Genomic DNA, 22,629 nt, shown 5'->3' on the forward strand with positions numbered 1-22,629 from the left:
ACTTTTGTGCTTTTACTGGGGAGAAGAGGATTTTTCTCCATCGTCCGGCGTGAGAAGCAAACGGGCCTGCAACAAGTGTGAATGTGAGTGTGTGGAGCCCATGTGTGAATATTGTGTGTTTAGTGGATTTATATAACGTGTTTTGGAGTGTATATTAGTGAGTCACTTACCAAAAGGTGATAACATAAGTTGGGTTGTTTAATATAATTTGAAAGGGAATTATGTCATTTATACAGTGTATTTCATTTGGTTAAGGAATTGGAATATCATTTGAGTTTAAAAAAGGGATGTGTTGTACAGTATTTGTCTCTGCCCTTATGTTCAGTAAACGTTTCGTTTGGGTTAAAGAGTTGTCTGGGGTCGTTTCTTTACTACTGGTTAAGTTTAACTTGTGTGTGGTAGAAGTATCGGATTTTGTACTCGGTATCGGCAAGTACTCAGATCCAAGTATCGGTATCGGATCGGTTTGAAAAAATTGGTATCGTTGCATCCCTAGAAACTACACCTGCCTCTTCCAGAGAGGTGGGTGAGAAGAGAGACAGCAGGAAGTACAACTGAAGGTCAAAGGTCAGTGCTGTAGAAACGAGGGGTTTGTTCCAGTGAGGTATTTTCCTTAGGAAGGCTCCTCACTGAGAGAAGTGACCTGGGAGTATCTGCGTAGTGGCCATAACAAGAGCTCACGTTATATGATGTCCTTGAGCCCTCCAATCATTTCCAGAACAACCAACTTCACTTGGTTCTTTTCAGGAACAGCGTCTGCAGGTGTCCCAGTATAAACCTGCATGTTCCAGGCATAACTTGTCCTTGTTGGCCGTATATTTGTGCCATATTTAGTCTGCATGGTGGGCATATACAGTTTGAAAGGGCAGTGTTTGGTCAGAGATCAGTGACTGGAGCTTCAAACCTCTCTGATCACTGCTAATTTCGCCTTTTGATGACGTTCTGGTCTTGTATCGAAGTGAATCACTCGTAACAACATGTGAGTGTCATGTTTGGATCTGTACACACCACTCAAATGACTCACATGTGCTTTGTGAACTGTATAGCTCAGTTTTCATTAATGTCCTTTGATGTATTGCAGCCTTTTCATTTTTACTTAAGCTCAGGTCTCCTAGCAGCAACTATCACAACAGGCCAAAGAAACAATGTTTTCACTGTTAGCTTTTATGCAGTTTGCAGTAAATTGTGTGCAGATTTAAATATTTTCCTTCTGAAAGTGAAAGTCTTATAAATCCATATGCAGATCAGCTGCAAACATACTCCTGTCCACAGCTTTCAGTCTCAGGGTTTCAGTTGCTGCAAACGTCAGTAAATCTGACACTAAAGCTTCCAAAGAAAAATCATTCTAAAAAATCAGTTTCCAACAAAATCATAACTAAAGCCGGGCTCACACTGTGCGATTTTTGGCCCATTTTGAGCCGATTTATGAGTCGTGCGACCGTTTTGGCGATCGGCCCGATTTTGGCCTTCATCATGCGTCGTGCACCGTGTAGTATACGTGAGGTAACGAGAAGCGATTAACACCTCACGACCAGCTCCCGATCATCACCATCGTGAGGGTGTCACCGCAGCCGCTCACACTGCGCACGCGCAAACACATAAACGTCGGTGAAAAAGACGAAGTAGCATCGTGTGATCTGGACACAAACGATGGAGGCACTTGTAGAACTTTGGAAAGCTCATCCGAGCCTTTTCTATGTGGCCTCACAAAATTATCACGACCACAACCGTGAAAATAGTTGGATCTACACTGCTGCTCAATCACAGCTGCCTGATCAATGTTTTTCATTAGCAATTTAGCAAAGTTGATGGTGGTGGTGTGCGTGTCTGTGTGAGTGAAAGACCGAGAGTGAGCGACAGATTTTGTTATAACCTTCATGTTATGGACGCACAGTGTGAGCACTCAGGTCGCATCAGAGCATCGGGCGGTATAGTGTGAGACCTGCATCGTGACCTATGAACTTATAACCCCTGCGAGTCAATCGTGCAGTTTGAGCAGGAGCTGAATAACGCGACTGAAAAAATCGCACAGTGTGAGCCCAGCTTAAAACATCCGTTTGTACTCAGAACTGTGCCTCGCCCAGATGCTGCTTGAACACAGAGTAAAATCTCTCTGACAAAATGACATTTTTTTTATCCACCACCATGTAATTTCAAATACCAGTATTTGTATCACAGGCTAGTAGTGAGCTTTAGGGCTGGGTATCGTCACTGATTTCTAGAATCGATTTGATCTGATTCACAAGGTCCTGAATCGATTCGATCCATGATTTGATTCGATTCAATTTGATTTTAATTGGGGAAATTTTGGAAAATCATGAAGGAGATTTTCCTGGCCTGGGATTTTATAGCAGATGACCTTAAAAATATTCTGCAGTAGATCAAAACCGAAAGAAAACCATGAGTCAACATGTGCATCATTTTACATTTCTTCACTGTTAAACAGCAGAAATGAGGCTTTCTTGTTGGAGGTCATTTTCGGGGGGAAAGCACGCCGTAATTATAATAAGTAGGTCAAAGGTCAAAACAAGAGTACAGTTAAGTTAAAATTAATAGGTCAAAGGTCAGGTTAAACTGGTTAAACAGGATCAGCAAAAATTAAACCAGGATAAAGAAATAATACATCAAACAAGGAAATAAATTAAAAGTCTGAGTTAATGAGAAATTAAGGAATTTAAATCAGGTTAAGAGTTACATTTTAAGCCTTTGTTAGTTAAACCAGATAAAATAAGCAGAATAAACGATTGGAGGAAAAAGCAAAGATGTTGTGATCAAAGTTCTTTTAAAACAGTTTGTACGGCATAAAGAAAAACACGTGTTTCAGTAAATTGTATGTTGACCTAAAACCACTGTAGACACTTGTAGTGACCTCAGATCATTGTTAATGAGGAAGGAGGAATTCTGCCTTAAACAGTAAAGTGTTCTTTAACTGTGTGTGTGTGTGTCTGCAGCTGTTCTTTGTGTTGTTGCTGGATCGTTGCCTCAGGAGGAAAGTTGTGTGTGTGTTGAACATGCAGACTAACAGAGACTGCAGCTGTCAGCAGCCACACACACTTTATATTCTTCAAATCAAATCACAGTGAAACATGTTCACTGACAGCTCAGCTTCAGCATCTTCTTCATGCTGTGACTGCAGCCGTTCAACTCTGTTTATCTTTAACCCAAATCATCACAACATGGAAATATAATCATCAAAATGATGTGACTGGAAGGATGCAGCAGTCTGTGCTCCACCTTTCTCCTCCACACCTGCAGGTGGAGAACATGGATGCATGAATCTCTACAGAGTTCTTTGAATATTATCCGTCTTATCAGTTTTCAGTGAACAAAAATCCTCACAGAGCCAAAATAAGCAGTTTGTATCCAACATAACTCAGCTGGACTCTGATGCTCCGTATAACAGCCACACATGAGTCTGGATTCACTCAAAGCATTGAACAAACTTTATTGCAAATGAAGCTTTTGGACATTTATTCTCTGATATTTGCTCTTCAGCTCGAGTCTCCATCAGTGGGAACATTTCCTGATTCAACTTTTCTTCTGTTCAAATCAAACTCCATGAGAATCAAAGTGTGAATCAGAGTCCTGATGATCAGATTCTATAGAAACATGGAGACTGTAGAGGATTTACACTCAATATGTTCATTTGGTCCCTTCAAGAAAAATCATCATAACAACGCACTTTAAACCTGAACTGGGGAAATCTGATCCTTAATTGACTGACCTTACAGATGATCAGAGGTGCAGAGTTTTTACCTCCATAATTAGGATTGGGACTGAAGAATGGGTGGAGTTTGTGAGTGAAGGAGCAGCCAGTAAAGGAGTAGATCAGAGCTCTTCTGGATCATCTGCTGAATCTCAGCCTCTGTCTTCTCCAGCTCTGCCTTCTTTCCTTCATATTCTTCTCTCAGAGGAACAAACTCGTGGTTCTTGTGGTCTAAAACAGGGCAGAGCATGCAGACACATGTCTGGTCGGTCTTACAGAACAGCTCCAGAAGTTTATCGTGCTTCATGCACATCCTGCCTTCCAGGTTCTCCACAGCATCAATCAGCTGATGTCTTTTCAGACGTTTCACTGTCAGATGAGGCTCCAGGTGAGTCTGACAGTAGGAGGTCTGACACACCAGGCAGGACTTCAGGGCCTTCAGTCTGGTTCCAGTGCAGACGTCACAGGGAACTTCTCCTGGTTTGGCAGCTTGTTGCTCTGAGCTGCTGGCTTTCTGCTGAGCTTCACATCTGAACTGAGCAACCATCTCAGAGATGAAGGTGTTGACCCTCAGCTGAGGTCTAGGGTAGAAAATCTCTTTACACATGGGACACTGACAGCTCTGATTCATGTCCCAGTGCTGACTGATGCAGGTTTTGCAGAAATTGTGTCCACATGGTGTAGAGACTGGATCAGTGAACACATCCAGACAGATGGAGCACAGAAACTGATCTTCAGATCGCAGATTGCTGGCAGCAGACATGTCTGCACTCTGACGGAGACAAAAAAGAAACATTTGATTCAAAATTCACTTTAAAGTTCATTTTTAAAAAGAGAGAAACAAGCGTCAGTAGTCTGAGGAGCTTGGAAAGAAAAGCGTCTGGACTTCTTTGAGGTTCTTGAAGACGTTTCATCAGAGAAGCTTCTTCAGTTCTCAGAGTAACTGGTGGAGACCCAGCAACACACTCAGACACAAACTGGTTCATCCCAAACACAAACTTAACATCGTAGTGTCTGCTGTACAGTGCAGCGTCCAGATGAACAGAATAACTTTGGGGATGAAGATAAATACAGTCGTTAAAAAGATGTGAAATTGTTTCTCTGACTGTTTTACAGAAGGTCCAAGATTCATCCAGATCATTTTATACTTGAATAAATCAGTTTGTTGGATATATTCCATCAATTACTGTGAAGTAAACTTCGACCTTGTTGGTGACTAAATCCTTCTTATTGTAAGTCCAGATCAACGAGCCATTAATATTAAACAGTGACTGTTCCAATAGGACTGACAGTGAGGAGGACAATGAATCATAAACCTCAGAAATGTGTTATTAACTGTTTGATCCAGTATATTAATGGCATTTATGAGAACATGTTTATTCAGTGGTGTCTGTATATTTGGTCCATTTGTGCGTCATTAAAAACTGTTTTCTCTCACAGATACTGGAACATCACAGCTCCTCACAAACTCAGGATATGGAAGAAGATGAACTTTTCCAGTCACTCGCTGGGATACATCATTCATATTATTCTGGATCCATTTCTCAGAAAACATTGATTTATTTTTGTATTTCATATATTTGTCCAAATCAAAGATTTATGTTAGTAGAGAAGAAGCCACCATGATAAAGCCTGTGTGTGAAAATGAGATCAGTGAATTTTGTTGATCAAAATCACATTTAAGGAGGAATTCTGTCCTCCAGTTTGTTTCAATAAGCTTTGGGATTAAACACCATCATCTATGTTTGTGTCTGATGACATGTTTGATCCAGTTCAGCTTGAACATCACAGCTGATGTGTGAACTCTGACATATTTAAAGCCTCGATTATCAGGATGATTCAAACACATCTGTTTAAATCATGAGATTTATGTTTCCACACAAAGTTATAAAGTGCAGCATCGACTGTTTTCTGAATGATTCAGGAACATCTGTGACTCTTACAGGATACACTAAGTCAGATAATCTCTCTTTGTAAAATGTCTAAATGACTATGAAGTACTGACCAAAATCTGCTGGTTTACAGTATCAAAGGGTTTATATCAATAAAGAACAAACAGGTGTTTTCACGTCTGTAATCTTTATGATCAATCAGATCCAGAATCAATCTAATAGGAACAGGAAGTGATGAATAACCAGGAAGTGTTGAGTCAGTCTGAAGTCCAGAGCACAGACTGAGTCCACAGTCCTGAGCAGAGCCACAGTGAGACTGAAGCAGCAGCTCGATGTTCCTACAGTGGATCTGTGCTTACATGAGCAGATTTCTATGGATCCAGTGTGACTGTGATGAGTCAGCATGAAGTGAACAGAGTGAAGATTTGTGTAGAAACAGGAAGTGTGATCAGCTGCACTCACCACTGTTGCTGAGAGAAACCTGATGGACTCCAGTGAATCTTCTTTTAGAGACAAACAGGACTCGACTGCAGCTCTGCTGCTGCTCTCTCACACTTTCACTTCTGCAAAATGACGATGACCTTCTCGTCTTTGCTCCGCCTCTTCCTGCCTCTCCCTTTATCAGCCGGTCTGTACTCAGTGACTGTGTGCAGCGGGTGGGAGGAGTGAGTGGTGTGTGGGTTCACACAGTAATGACGGCCTCAGGTGATCAGGAGAAACTCACCTGGATTTCCTTTTTCCACAGCAGACTGAGAGCTTCAGGTGGACTCTGAAGGAGGTCTCAGACACAGGTGGTAAAAGTACACACAGTGTGTACTGAAGTAGAAGTACTACTGTTAAAAATATTCCAAGTACTGATTCAACTTCTTTACACAAGTAAAAGTAAAAAAGTACTGGCTGTGAAATGTAAGAGAGTAAAAAGAGCTGATTGAAGAACATTTCTAACACATGTGTTTATACAAAGCTAACTGAACCATGTGCTGCATCAACGTAATAATAAAATAATATTATTCACTTTATTTCTGTCTAAATTTGAATTCTAATAAATATTCCCAGCTTGAATCAACAAGTTGAACATGAGCAGAGAAAAAGAAGGAAAATCCAAATATTCCTGTGTTCAGTTTTCTCCATTGTACAGACTGACTGTGCCTCTAAACAGGAACATGAGCAGGAAGAGGCTGAAGTGGATTCAGCAGGTGGAGGATGCCCAACATCAGCTGGAAAGATTTACTGTGACGTTTGTTTGCTGTTTTCACCTCGTGCATGAGAACATCACCAAATAAACTCGAGACAGTTTTTAATATTTTATTGTTCAAGAGCAAAAAGACTGACGGACTGTGTTTAAGCTCACAAATGTCACACATGAAATATTCAGTGTTTATTTGCTGGTTTGTTGGCAGCGGCTCCTTAAAGTCTGTCACACATCTGTTTGACCATCTCCAGTTAATCTGAGACACCGGCAGCTGATCTCTAGAGTAAACAAATCATTTGGCGTGTAGCTGCTGTGCTGTGGTCAGATTCCTCAATGTCAGTAACAGCAGAACAAGAAGTCTCTAGACCCACATATTTGAAAGAAAAGCTAACCAAACAGATGAACACAGTCAGTAAAGGACAAAGAAAAAAGTGTAAAAAAAAAAAAATAGAGTAAAGAGTAAAAGCAGGAGCAACTGAAACAGGCTGCATGCTAGCTGACGCATGAGCACTAGAACTGTTAAACTTAATTGTTATGATTTTAGCACCGAGTTACATGAAATACTGCATCAAAAAGAACAACACAGCAATCACAGACATGTTTATGCCAACAAACAAACATTAACCCAGAAAAGCCTTTAAAACAACCTGCTGTGATGTTGTAATTAGAGATGGCACGATACCACTTTGTTATATCCGATACCGATATCATACATTTGGATATCTGCCGATACCGATATGAATCCGATATTATGTGTTTTTTAATCAATAAAACTGTTTTTTAATATCTTGCTGCATTTTGTATAAGTTCATACTCAAGTTTAAATAAACAACAACACTAAAGCTATTCTGTTATACCTGTATGTAAAAAATACACTGCCCCCAAAATATTTCATAGTTCAGCAATACTGATCAATCTAATAAACCTTACCTAACTTAAAACCTAACTTAAACCTACTCCTTCCTCCCTATTCTGGTATTTTAAAGAGTACTTAGCAGAAATATTAAGCAACCTAACTAATAGGATTGCCAACTCCCAGCAAAAAAAAATAGGGAACCACCCTCCACCTCATGGTGCTTAATCGATGTAATCAACTTTAATTTGATGCAGTGTGAAAAAAAATGCACAGAAACAAATTATTTTTCAAGAATAATTAAATAGATTCAACATCTTTCTTCTACAGAATTGCAGACTGCACAGATGGTATCTTCCCAAAGGAAAAAGTACTATAGCTTACTAGGGTATATAGACTTAACAGTTACTATATACAGTAATGGACTTCTATACATTTTACATCAGATTAAAACTTCAGATAATTATTTATTAAAAGCTACATATTTTAAATGAGAATAAGAAAGAAAAGTATGTCTTTGTGCCCCCTTTTCCCTGTTAATGCCCTTTCGGCCCCCCCTGGCTAAACTTTGCTAGATCCGCCCCTGCACAGTTACCAGCCGTGCGTAGAAAAGGATCCTGGTGTAGAAAGTAATATTAAAAACATTCTAACAACAGCTTATCAAGCTTAAACGCGCTGCTGTTGTTCAGCCGCTGGTTTTCTCTTTCTGGTGCAAAGTGGGCGATAAACAAACGAGAGACGGACTCGACAGAAAAGCCGATCAGCTGATCATTAAGCAGTTTCATGAAGTAGCGGCAGGAGAAGGAGGGGGAGAGAGAGAGGTTGTCGCTCCATATATCGGTTGTTAAGCTTAATGTGGGTATGCTTTACTAACATTCAGAGATGAACTTACACACTTGCTTCACTTCTCTCTGGGATAACTTCCTCCGAGATGAAATGCTGGTTTGGTAGCGAGGCTGCAAATACACACAGCCGCTCCATCACGTGACGCATACTGCTGCAACGTGCTACGGTTATGAGCCGAGTTACGCCGTTTCGCAAGTTTTGTGAGATGCTTTTTTGATATTTAATGGATTACATGTTTTATTTCTCGCCGATATCCAATCCAGTAATTTACGTCAGTATCGGACCGATACCGATACCTAATATCGGATCGGTCCATCTCTAGTTTGGAGTAGAGATTCCTGAATTTACCAGGTGCACCTAAAGGCAGCACAATTTAAACCATTGCTTAAAAATTTAAATAATGATGTAGGCGTGCATATCACATACACACGTGCGCGCTCACACACACATACACATCTGGATACTGAGTGTGTCACTGATAAAGCTGTGACACAGCAGCTCACTCAGTCCAGTCCAGGTAACAGACTCACCTGTGCAGCTCTGCCCTCACAGAGCTCAGCTGCTTTATTTTAGTCAGCAGGAAAAATGAATATTATGGACTACAGCAGTCTGTCAGGGCCGTTCAAGGACACAAAGTCATCGACAAGTTTAAACTCTTAGACTCATGAATATCCACAACGTTCGATGCACATTTATCGGCCTGATCAGATAGTATAGCAGAGAGAGACTGCTGCTACGTGACTGATGTACTGACTGATATTTCAACATGTATGATGGATGATTAATGAAATAACTGCACATCACAAATGTCACAGAAACCTGTTTGTCTGATGTATCTGAGAGAAACACAGACATCAGGAGTATGTTAGAATTGTAAATCGTTCATTAATTGTATAAGTTTGCAAAATTATGGTTCTTACTTTTGTGTTCGGAAAAGTCATTGTACAGTTTTAATTCACGTAAAATTACTGGTTAAAAGTTACTTCTGTACTTTCGATAAAGACTTTGTGGTAGGACTTGACTTAAGCGGCCAAAGAAGGAGACTGATGCTGTCCAGTGTAGCAATATATGTAATTAGAGTGGTCTTGGTCTTGTCTTGGTCTCGCTGTTTTGGTCTTGCGTTCTCAAATCGACATACTGTTCGGGTGATTTGGAGTCAACCATCAGCGGAGCGGGGGGGTGGCTTACTGGGCTTAAGCCCGGGTCATTTTTTCAGAAGCATGGGGTTTTTTGGAGTGTAATTTGTTAGTTAGATGCCTGGCTAACAACTGTATAAAACAAAAACAACACACGAAGCACAGAGCGCACCGTCATAAATTCAACCTAATTTTTGTATGATCCGAGCTCAGGCACTAGGCGACTGAGCACAGCTCCCTACATACTATATATACATACTATATATATATATATATATATATATATATATATATATATATATATATATATGTATGTATATATGTACATATATATGTACATATATATATGTATGTATGTATGTATGTATATATGAAGTCATCTTTTTTGAACAAAACCCAAAACAGAGCCTAATAATCATTCAGTCATTTCTACCCTCACTTAATATCCTTTCGCTGCTCAGCTCTCACACAGTGGCTCAGCTATGCTCCTCCATACTGTGGCCAATCACATGCGAGGATATAGGATAATATCATTATGTGAAAAACAGAGAGGGTGAGAGACGTGACAGTCAAGTGGAGCGTGCGTCTGTCCTCTCAGTAAGTGAGTGAGACAGTAGACAGCGGTGAGGAGGGCTGTACATTGCAAAAACACATAAATATGCCTGACACCTGTAAACGAAGCAGCATCTGGCTGCAGTTTGAAGACTTTTTTTGTCTCGGTCTCGGTCTTGGTTTTGGTCTCGGTCTCGTCTCAACTTGGTCTTGGATTAGGCGGTCTTGACTACAAGTCTACATAGGCGTGCTCGTGGGACAGCCCTCCTTCCTCCAGCTGTGGAAACCAGATGTGGAAGCAGACTCCCTGAGGTCTGCAGTCCAACACCAGTGTGAGCAGAGAGGACTCGGCTGCTGGGCGGAGCTTATCTTGCTGTTCTGTTAAAATCCAGCATTAAACTCTTCTTATGTTCACTCTTCATTCTGATCATGTCTAACAAACATCACTGTTCACCTCCTCCTCCCTCTGTGACTCATTCATGTCCACTTTACTCCTTAGTAAGTCTCCATGGCTCCAAACCAGCTCTGCACTCAGAGTTAGTCCACGTTCTCACCTCCATCTTATCCCTCTTAACGAAAAGCAAGGAAACAAGACGAACAGCTTTTACTTGCTAGCAAGGGAGGACCGCTCGGTGTCTCAGGAAAGCACTGAATCCAACCACAGACGACCTTTTACTGAAAACAGTTACAGTACACAAAAGCACCACCCATTGTAAAACCCCCTATGGTCAAAAAACACAAGGCACTATGTGTGTATGTGTGTGTGTATGTGTAGCCCGTCTGGCCTTAAACTCTGAGTGTCGTTAGCTCTCTGCGTTGTGTTGTGCTAATGACCAGAGGAGTCAGCTCTCACTTTGCCAGCTGGGCGGATTTATTCTCCCTGAATTGTCTGTTTAAAATAAAAATAAAACAGCACAGCGACTTCACTTTACTGGACTTCTGCATGTACACCTCTCCTCAGCGGGACCTCTAGGCGACTGAGGTGCAACATCACAACAAATCCAATTAACAAATAATCATATATAACAAATGAAAATGCACTGCATCGTGACCATATAGTGACAATTACCTCAACAACAAAATTATAGTTTAGGGAGACTTCATTTACCAGTGGCAATTTTACATATTTTTTTAGTTACATATATCTAACAGTAAGTTGAAACAGTGAACATGAATCACAAACAAAAAATATAACCAGTACACATGACACAAAAATAAAAGAGGGAGCTCACATACCTGTTTAAAATAAAAATAAAACAGTACAGCGACTTCACTTTCTGGACTTCTGCATGAACACCTTCAAGGGAGAGAGAAGGATAGCGGACCACATGAGAAGCCACCTGCATGCTCCTATGCTCTCATCTGAGGATGGCTAACTAGCATGTTACAATAAAGTGCTGTACTCGACAGAGAAACAATAATTCACACTGAAACATCTAACAGTACTGTGAGACAAAATGTACAAAGGGAACAAGCAGTATTTGAATTACTTTTAGTTACTTTAACTGTGTTTATTCACTCTGTAACTGAGAACACTAGCTCACCTCTCCTCAGCGGGACCTCCAGGCGACTGAGGAAAATAGCACGCAGCTACAGGAAGTGACTTAGCGGGAAGTCAAAGGTCACACAAACAAAATAAAAGCTCCCAAAATATAAATACAGAAAATAAACATATATAAATAAACACATATACATAACCAATACTGATAAAATAACACTGCAGGATGGATCTTTGGTGAAATATAAATTATTTTTTAATACACCCGTTACATATGCATGTGCAAGAATGTGTGTGTTTGTGTTTGAGGGTGCGTTTGTGTGACCTGCTGCTCACAAAAGGATGATAAAAGCAGGAAGCTCACTGAAGGCTCTGCCTCCCATTCTACTTTTAAATACTCAGGAACAACAAGTAGGCCTGCAGAGCGAGAGTGAAGTGCTCTAATAGGGTGATATGGCACTACAAGGTCATTAAGATAAGATGGGGCCTGAAAACTGAAGCCTCTTGGCGTGTCCCAATTCAGGGTCTGCATCCTTGGAGGAGGCGGCCTTCGTGGTCTACGTGGGCATGTCCTCGAAGGCCAAGAAGGCCGGAAGTGGGAGGCTTGTGAAATTCAGATTCAGAATCAGACAAGTTTATTTATCCCTGAGGGGCATTTGAGAGACTGGCCTTGCCTGTGTGTACGGTCGGTACATACAAAACACAAACATCACATTGGGGAGACAGGTCAGGTCAAGTGTTTGGGTCCAGTCAGTAATTTATAATAAGATAAAGGAAAAGAGAAGGGAAACTTACAGTTTGTTGAAATTTGTCAGAGAATAAAGAATCTTGTCTCCACACCTCGGACTTTCTCAATGTGTTCTTGTCTTAACTCATGCTGTGTGGCTTCAAAAGCTCCTCGGCTTTTCTTAATTTTTTCTCCACCCATTTAATCCAGGGTTTATTGGGAACTGAAAACACCACACAAGCTCAGACATGTCACATAAAACAGCACAGAGTGAGTAAAAGTAAAGCATTAGACTGCCCAGTGTGAAAAACATCAAATAAGTATTTTTCCTAACAATATTTCTGAGGATTCTTCAAATCTTTTCTGGTTCTCCAACTTTCCTGCAGTTTGATTGATGCAGTCAATGACTGTGGAGCTAATCGGAGCCTCATGAGAACTCAGAGTCCTCTTTGAAATCTGTTAATCATTTATTCAGTGCAGTGATGTCCTGATCTTCACGACTCTGTTCTGTGTTTTAATCACATTAGATAACAACGATTAAAAAGATTATTCCTGTCATCACATTTCTACAGAGGCGTGTGCTGCTGAGTGAACGTGTTCATACCAACAAGTCCAAACTTGATGCACTTGGTAAGGAGAAAAAGCTGAGCTGTTACCTGGAATCAATCAGAGTTGCTGTTAAGAGATTTTCAAATGTTTTAAGTATTATTCCCACTTCTATTCATATGTTATTGAAAGTTTATCTTTAATTTTAGTGTTAATAGTTGTTTACCCATTTATTCTTTCCATTTAATCGTATTTTATAATTTTACTGCTTCACTGAGGTGAAGCTGAAGTAAAGACAAAAGCATAGTGTTGTCAGATATGATTTACCCAGTACATCTCCTCTGTACCTGGCTCTCTACGAGCCGTTTCCCAGGAAATCTCCCAGGAAGGGGAGAGCAGGACGTTCTTATCTACACTCCAGGGTACCAAGAGGGGCCTGTTCTTATGGATCACACACACACACACTCTGAGATCATAAACTTCGCACACACACTCTGAAACGCTATAAATAAAGAACTGCCACATACGCTGGTTGTGAGCCTGAGACAGCAGAGCTCACCCAGCGTGCGCACGTTGTTACCATCTAAACTGTCTTGAGTGTCTTTATTTCGCCTGAAGGATGTCTTGTTTAAATATTTACTCCTTACATTTATTTGGTCCTCCGAGCCGGATTGGACATTGAATTTTAACTAATTTTGTGCTCCAACAGAGTGACCTCGTCGTTTCCTGGATTCGTGAACCCACGCTGCAAAGTCTGTCGCGACAGCCTGTTTCTAGTGAAACAGTAAAGACCAACTACATGAATTCGCCGTTGGCCAGCGTTTTTAGCAAGAGGTCCACGATCCCAGGGAGCGAGGAGGATTCTCTCTGACCGGCATTTTCATCCGAACCAGGTGAATATAAACACTCAAGAACACATTGCGGCTAAAATCGGTTTTTAGATTGACACGGTTCTTAAAGGGATCTCACTCTTACGAGTGAAAGGACTCGCCTGTAAGACGGAGTTTGACGGTCCTGTGTGGGGTCACTCCGCAGTTTAAAAGGTTGGAAGTCAGGGATCTCACTCTTACGAGTGAATGAAAATAAAGGGATCTCACTCTCACGAGTGAATGAAAATAAAGGGATCTCACTCTCACGAGTGAATGAAAATAAAGGGATCTCACTCTCACGAGTGAATGAAAATAAGGGATCTCACTCTCACGAGTGAATGAAAATAAAGGGATCTCACTCTCACGAGTGAATGAAAATAAAGGGATCTCACTCTCACGAGTGAATGAAAATAAAGGGATCTCACTCTCACGAGTGAATGAAAATAAAGGGATCTCACTCTCACGAGTGAATGAAAATAAAGGGATCTCACTCTCACGAGTGAATGAAAATAAAGAACGTGTCAATTAAAATAGGATTATAGTACCGGGTGTGAAGTTTATGTGTTGTTGAGGAGTGAGTGACCTTTTGAATAGAAACAACAGGTTTCTGCACCACTCTTACTGTTTCCTGTGTTGACCGATGTACTGATGAGAAGGGGTCAAAGGTTGCGCATCAACGCATAAAATTAAGGCCGCCCTGGGTCTGGACCAGGGTAGAAGGCTGCCTTAATAACCTCCCCCGACTCTAATATCAGCGAAGGTCACACAGAGTGTATATTGGCAGTAAATAAATAAAAGCAAAACAAGGTGTTTCCAAATACAATAAATCAAAATAAAATATATATGAAATATAAAATAATATACTATTGTATATTAGTATATACTATTAAATATTGTAATATACTATTGCTGTTATAAAAACAGGTAAAAAACAATAATAATACCATTAATAATGACATAATATTAATGATAAAAGGCACCTGAGTCAGTTATGATGTGAGGTGGATGAGTGTTAAAAGTAATCTGCATTAGGCTTAAGGTTGCTCAAATACAGTACAATGACATATGAGATGAAGTACAACAGGTAAATATTTAAACTAATGACGTGCATAGAGACACTTGACCTGTTTGAAAATTGTCGTCCTAATATGAGCCATTGTTGGGATATAGAGTACACCTATGAAAACACCTAATATGCAGAACCCAGTATAAAACGGCTAAAACTACATGATGGAGAAGCTGAAATTAATATGTGTAAGTCTTTGCCACTGTGGGCAAAGTACGCAACCACTGTGTGAGGTTGCGTTGCTGTCTCTTCTGAGCTGATGAGCAAGCTACACATTATCAGATCAGGAGCTGCTGAGAACTCATCAAAGAGAGAGAAACAGAACTATGATAACTCGAGTATGTAGCGTATCCGTGAGTTCAGCTTCATCTTTCAGATGCGCAGCAGTTTTCCTGGCTCTTGACTCGTGTGTAGAGTGTTCATAGCATCAGCATCATGTTTTTTGTTTATTTGTTTTGTTGGGTTGAAAAATAATTAAATAAACTTGTGATCATATTTATGGATCACCATGGCACATATCATCAGCCATATTATTTTTATGCAGATGAAAAAGTGAGTGTGAATGTGCCTGATGTCGCAGTGTGTGTGTGCGTTGTGTAAAAGTGATTGTCTCCAATTGTGAGAGCGGTGATTCTGCAGGTCACCAGCTATTGCAAAAAAAAAAAAAAAAAAACGAGTAAAAGAGACAGAATCTACATTATAGATGAAAAATGATCATAGGAAAAAGGTTATGTGTTTATCAGCCAAGAACAACTACAATCTCATTTTCTGCTTTTAAGAAAGGAGGGTTCACGAAAGACAGAGAGAGAGTTCTGTGTGTCGGTTAAGCAGTGATGATAATAATGAAAATGTCTTAGTTTTGTCACTTTCAGATGAAAAGCAGACCTGGATCAGTTTTCCACATGCAGCGGTCGGAAGAAAGTTATGGTTTAACATCATTGGAAACAATCAGGCCAGGTTTCTGGCTAACTTATTTACAGCTCCATGTGTCCCTCAACCTCACAAACGAGCTCTCACTCCTCCCTGAAGACAAGGAATGCAGTTCCAAGAGCAATAACGTGGCAGATAAAGAGACAGCAGCAAAGTCCTGAGCAAAGAGACCCAGCAAGCAGCAGCAATCATCCTGACTGATTGATGAATGGCACTATGTTTCCAACAAGCTGCAACTTCACTGTGCTTGTGAAAAGAACGTTTGAGGAGAACTGAGGAGACTGTTGGAAGTTGACATTTGCCACCTTTGGAGAAAATGGCAAGAAGACACAGTGAAGAATACAGGACAAAGCTGAAGAAGAACTGCCGGCTATTGGACTGTTGAAGTGGGAGAGGAAAACAGAGTGAGAGCAGTAGGTGAGAACACAGAGGAATGCTGTTGTTTAATGTGGGAAATCAAAATTTTGGGTTAGCAAATCTGGGCAAAATAATACTGACTGCTTAAGTAGGAAAGCAGAACATGCATTAACCCTACTAACACAAACACAAGAGAGCTCATGAAGATTAGGCAGCATCTTGAGCATGTGAGTCTGTTTATCATCTTGTCCAAGTCACCTCGTGTGATGAAGAGATCAGTGGACTCATAGCACATTAGTTAAAATGATCAAATAATAGCAGAGAAGTGTGTAGGAAAGGCAGCTTTAAGAACATGTCCTGCTGGAGATGTAGCTCCACAGACATTGATTAAACCTGCCTAATAACACAAACACACATGCAATGAAAATCAGTTTGTTATCTCTCATCAGTGCTAAAATAGTGTAAATGTAGCAGACAATTGTTATCAAATGCTGAATTTATCCAATGCTGACAGTTAACTCTCTAGGTTGCAGGACAACAGTTTAATTTTTGTGGGAAAAAAGATTCTGGTTTGAACAACCACTGATCGGACAATAAATTTAGTTGTTAATATAGTAAATTGGGAGATGCTTTCTGCCTGATTGATGCAGCACAAAATATTTTACTGTATGAGGGAAATTCTATTTTGGTGATAATATTTTGAACATGCATTTCTGTTGTCCTGTCATCTTAGTGGGTTAATAGCTGATATGCAAATTAGTTGATCGTTCTTAGATTAAGGAAAGGTGATTGAATTCTAGCACGAGTGAATGGGATGTGTTGGAGTTTATTAGTGTGGAGACTCTAAAACACTGAGTTTCCTGTTGTGATGTGTGAGTGAATCCTGCACCCAGATGCACAACTCTGAATACATAAGAAAGAACTTCTTTTGTGAAATGTATGACAACATGTCACATGTTTTATGATGACAGGGAAAAAGGAAAACTAAATGAGATCTTTGGCCTAAATGAGTAAAAAGGTACAGATTAAATTCATAGCTAATGAGACATTAGGCTTATGTTGTGTGTCGTGTGGCTGATGGTTGGTTTGGTGTTTATCTAGCTGATGATTTTTCTTTTGTTGTGAAGTTGAGCCTGCCAATTAGTATGATGGTTTGATAAATCATGCTAATGGTATGATTTACCCTCCTGAGATGAGGAGCGTGTGTCATGACTGAACGAGGCCTTTTTATTTTGATACTTTCACAGTGCACTGAAAGTTTTGTTTGATAATCTCTGTTTAAGCAGATCTGCATGATTGGAACAAAAGCGCTAAACGACATGTCTAGAAAACCGTTGCAAACCGTTGACTTTCTCCAAAATATTGAAATGGGCTCAGGAGAAAGTCACTTATCTGGGATAATTAAAATGAAAGTCCCTGTCAAAAAGGATTGAGCGAGATAATCCAGTCTAAATTCTTCTTTTGAAAAATTCTTCTTTTTCTTTTTACAATGACGTCATTTTGCTGAGTGTGGAAACTGAATGCGTCGATGGGTTCCACTTTTAGCAAAGAATGAATGAATGCATGGATGAGTGAATGACAAATGAGTAAGAGAAATAAAACTGACTGATTGACAACAGCTGACAAAAGCTGACAAGATTTTACTGATGTAACACGACTGTGCAAAGTTAACCCTCACCTGACAAAGGTGCAGATAAATCTATGTGTGTGTTTTGTTCTTACAAGGAGCAGGAAGATGACAGCACCATCCGAGGTTGCAAGACGATTTAGCCTTTTAAATGCCACTTTCTGTGTTTGCATCTACCAAGGGTGTTGTTCACTACCTTGTGTTGCTCACAGAGGTAACTGTGAGAAAGTGTGTATACACCTGCGCAGCGCTAACATTTCTACAGCATTACAGTTCTTCATGTGATTTGATCATGTGATTTGTACCAGGATAGCTGGTTGATGCTTTTCTACTACAGGATTTCTGGGTTTATGTGTGAAGAAAACTGTGTTTACAGGTTATGAGTTGGTGATGCTGTTACACTGTGTTGTTGGGAAATGTTGAAGGTTACTTTAACGATGTGAATAACATGTGAGAACTTTATGGTCTTTTTACAGCACCTCTGGACCCTGTCAATTTGTGCCTGACCTCCAGGATTATCCATGTGTGTTGCTAATGTTTGTTTTTCTAAGAGTACATGTAGAGGATTCAGCAGAGACGGACAAGTAACGTGAGCAAGCAAATATGAGATGCAGTGTTTATGGAGTAGTTTAATATGGGGCTCATTAGCTGGCCACTACTGAGCTCCTAGTGTTATATACATGGAGTGACTTTGCTTAAGGGAAGTCACCAATTACATTAATGTTAACTGAGTACATGGGATGATCCATGTCTGAGGCAAATTATGGCAATAATTGCAGTTTACTGATTGGGAAAACCTGCACATGATACTTGTCCTGTTGATGCTGAATGCTTTCATACTCGTATTATACAATTGTTTATAAGTGTGAAGGTTGATTTTACTTCTAGATCCTGTTTTCCAGGCCATGATGGTGTGTATGCAGGCTCCTGGCGGAGCGGGGTTTTAAGCAAACCTAATATGCAAAACACACTAACATCTTTTATTGTAGGTCTGGGGTGGTGCTGCTCCAGAGGGGGAGACACCCTGATGTTGCCTGGGACATGATCTCGCTAACGTTTTCTTTCAGACAGGAATCTAGGTTTGATGAGTTGACTCATGGGAGTGTCCATGCGTCAAGAGGAGGGGTCCAGAATTACAGAGTTACATGAAACTATCTTTTTTATGTTTTCTAAACTATGTTTTTATGATTTTTGTGTGATTAACGGTTCATTTACAGGTATTAAACCTATGCAAGTGGTGCATCCATGTTCAGATGAGGCTTTGATGGTCCATAGATGGAGCTCACTGAACTAAAGAATGGGGTTTGATGATGATTGACATGCTTTCCAGATAGAAGTTTTTTCCTCCTAGCAAGGAAATACAGGTGCAGCAGTCCAGGGTTTTGCTGAAAGGAATCTCCTGAGAAATCTTCTGAGGCCCAGTGAGAAGCGAACCCATTCCAGGCATAGCTGACAGCCAAGGAAGTGGTTGAGGTCAAAGGTCGAGCTGTTTGGGGCCCATCATGAGATCAGACTTTGGAGCCACAGCAAGGACCACGAAGCTGCGTTGGAATGAGAGCTGTGCCAAGGGGGCTTTCCAGAGGCCAACAGAGGAGATTGTGGACGACAGACGGGCACCTGAAGGATAAGGGGAGCGTGCCAAGCTCCAATCGACAGCGCAGGCGGATTTCGAGGATGGCATCATGATTCTGTGAAAAGCACAGGAACCAGAAGCGATGGTGGTGATGACAGCAGTTTCCTATGAACATCACCTAATGCTGTGTCACTGTACTGTGCATACGATGGCACACTGAAGACTGCTGGGATCATAACAGCAGTAAGATATCTGGATCCAGCACCCTTTCCACAGAGGGTTTTTCCTGCAGAGGATGGACAATGGAGGAGGCATAAATATCCCCCACAGGACAGAGGCCTGAAGTGAGGTGATGGGGGTTGGTAGAGGCCATAAAACTAGAGTGCTGAAGGGGTCTGCAGCTTTCAAGATAGCTGAGATCCACGTTGACAAACCACAAACTCCGATTATGGAGACCTGAGTCACATACTTAGGGCACACCCTTAGGTGAAGGCAGAAAGCTACTAAACAAAGAAAAGAAGCTATATACAATGCGCGATAGCCACAAGACTAAGCATTCACATTCTTTCTGACTCTTAATGAGCCTGAGTTATGACCTTGGCTCCCTATTTTTCTGCCTCCACCAGAGATGGGAGTGAAGCTCCCGTGGAATGTGCTCTGTTCTCCTTACTGCATCTATAAAAATAGCATCCAGTAACTTGAATATAACCTTTCTACTTACATTTAGGTGGAAGTACAGACTAGATGAAAACAGTTAAATTCAACAAAGAGTTCGATTACTCTGGAGAAACGGGAAATGTGTCTGTAACAGGAAAACGTGTAACAGGAACCACATGCCCATACAAAGGAGCTGACTGTGTCAAGGACGCAGACAGACAGAGAGACACAGAGACAGCCAATATGTTTACTCTAACTGTTTTAATAGTTTTGCAATTTTCATTAGTTTTATTTTTCTTTAGTTTTGACTTAAGATTTTAAAACTAAACACATTTTTGCTACAAAATCAGTTAATTTTGATTAGTTTTGTGACCACTCATTGCAGTTTTAGATAGTTTTACTTTTGTTTTTATTTTTGTTTCTGTTAACGAAAAAATATATATATTTTTTGACTTCTAGTTTTTGTTTTTTCGTTGGTTTGACTTATCAATAATGAATTTGATCTGCAGTACGCGATTTTGAAAATATGGCATAACAGAGGGCAACAATTTTGCAGACCAAGCAGCGAAATCAGTAGCGGTACAAACAGTAGACGCACTTATGGTGACAACACCTCTATGCAAATTCCACTGGATATCTTGAGAAATGAACCACACATTTGTGCCATTACTAGAGCGAAAGAAATGGTTGAGGTGCGGAGCAATTCTACAGGATGATCTGATCATATGTGATGGGAAACCGTTACAACCGAAGTCTTTATACAAAAACAGTAGCTCTTGTGACACATGAAGTTGTTCATGCGTCAACAGGAGGGAGTCTAATTAGTTAAAAACACTTGTTAAAGACACTTCTATACATTGAATTTCAAAACTTCAACTAATACTGAGTGAACCAGTAAACAAGTCAATAAGAGAAACAACTCTAGCAGAGTGGATGACAAAGTTGCTGGAAAACAGAGAAATAGTTTTGAACAATCAACTGCCGAGTGATTCTCTTCCAGTTTCTTGCAGGTTGAAAAAAGGTTGAACCAATCCAAGAACCACAATCTCCCGAACAGAAAAGTGAGCAATAAAGTCTAGATTGCAGACCGCTCTAACCTCTGGTGTTCACTCGGTGGGGAGAAGGGCTATCAGTGGTAACACTGAGACACTCGCTCCTCTTGCTGGGTGTCTACTCATTGGAGGCCAAGGGTGTGTCCACGGTCGAGAAGAGGAGAACGCTCACAGAGGGAGACCTGATGGAGATGGAAATACTAAATGCAAGCCAGGATGCCCCTGAGGGTGAGAAACCGCTGGACAAGAGGATGCCAACTGACCACTGTCACAACGATGTGTTCCATGCTCGTGTTCACAGTATTCATATCACTGGCCCTGGTAGGCATGAACACGGCCTGCACCAACAACCCATGTGACCCACACTGCCCGAGGATCTACCGGCAGGCTCCAAATGTGATGTGTCCTGAAAGGGGAACCATTTTTAAGCTGCAGCCTATGCCCAGAAGAACGCGCAGCGCAACGAGAAACAAAGAAGTGGAGAACAATGCTGCACCTTCATACCTAACAACACTGCAGCTGACGGCAGTCTGACCAGAGCCCTGGAAAGACTGAAGACCCTGAACGAGAAAATGAAAGAACATTCTGGAGTAGACACTTCCATGTGGGACAGCTGGATGGACATGTTTGGAAAGTACCGCAACCTAGTGTCATCAATCCTAGTGTCAATAGCTGTTTTTGCAGCCATATTGACCCTATGTGGCTGTTGTTGTATTCCCTGCATAAGATCCATGATCAACAGACTGATAGCCACAGCTATTACACCGGACCTTGTCGGCCAAAAAGAAAGTATGACACTGCTGGAGCACGCCGACACTGACTCAAACACCGACGACGAAGATGAAGAAACAACCTGTAACTAAAAGAAAAAGACACTCCTGTTAATAATGAAGCAACAGTTAAAAATGCACTGTCAAGAGACTGTATGCTGATAAAAGTTAAAATGTGTAAACAAAATTAACAACAGGAGGGATATGTTAAGAGATTTTCAAATGTTTCAAGTATTATTCCCACTTCTATTCATATGTTATTGAAAGTTTATCTTTAATTTTAGTGTTAATAGTTGTTTACCCATTTATTCTTTCCATTTAATCGTATTTTATAATTTTACTGCTTCACTGAAGTGAAGCTGAAGTAAAGACAAAAGCATAGTGTTGTCAGATATGATTTACCCAGTATATCTCCTCTGTACCTGGCTCTCTACGAGCCGTTTCACTCCCAGGAAGGGGAGAGCAGGACGTTCTTATCTACACTCCAGGGTACCAAGAGGGGCCTGTTCTTATGGATCACATACAGCCACACACACACACACTCTGAGATCATAAACTTCGCACACACACTCTGAAACGCTATAAATAAAGAACTGCCACATACACTGGTTGTGAGCCTGAGACAGCAGCGCTCACCCAGCGTGCGCACGTTGTTACCATCTAAACTGTCTTGAGTGTCTTTATTTCGCCTGAAGGATGTCTTCAGAATCAGAATCAGAATCGTGTTTATTGGCCAAGTATATGTGCAGACAAATACAAGGAATTTGGTTCCGGTAGATG

General features: G+C 40.7%; 1 protein-coding gene across 1 annotated transcript in view; it reads right to left on the reverse strand.

Moving 5' to 3' along the window:
- The window catches only part of LOC134621997 (E3 ubiquitin-protein ligase TRIM21-like), a 470,763-nt gene extending 464,605 nt beyond the window's left edge, over positions 1-6,158 (reverse strand). The window contains exons 1-2 of the mRNA XM_063467980.1: positions 6,061-6,158; positions 3,885-4,478 (exon numbers count right to left, since the gene is read on the reverse strand). Of these exons, the coding sequence (XP_063324050.1) occupies positions 3,885-4,469 (585 nt within the window). The 5' untranslated portion in view covers positions 4,470-4,478; positions 6,061-6,158. The remainder of the gene's footprint in view (positions 1-3,884; positions 4,479-6,060) is intronic.
- Positions 6,159-22,629: the final 16,471 nt, after the last annotated feature.

Source organism: Pelmatolapia mariae, linkage group LG3_W, assembly GCF_036321145.2.
Source record: "Pelmatolapia mariae isolate MD_Pm_ZW linkage group LG3_W, Pm_UMD_F_2, whole genome shotgun sequence".
NCBI lineage: Eukaryota > Metazoa > Chordata > Actinopteri > Cichliformes > Cichlidae > Pelmatolapia > Pelmatolapia mariae.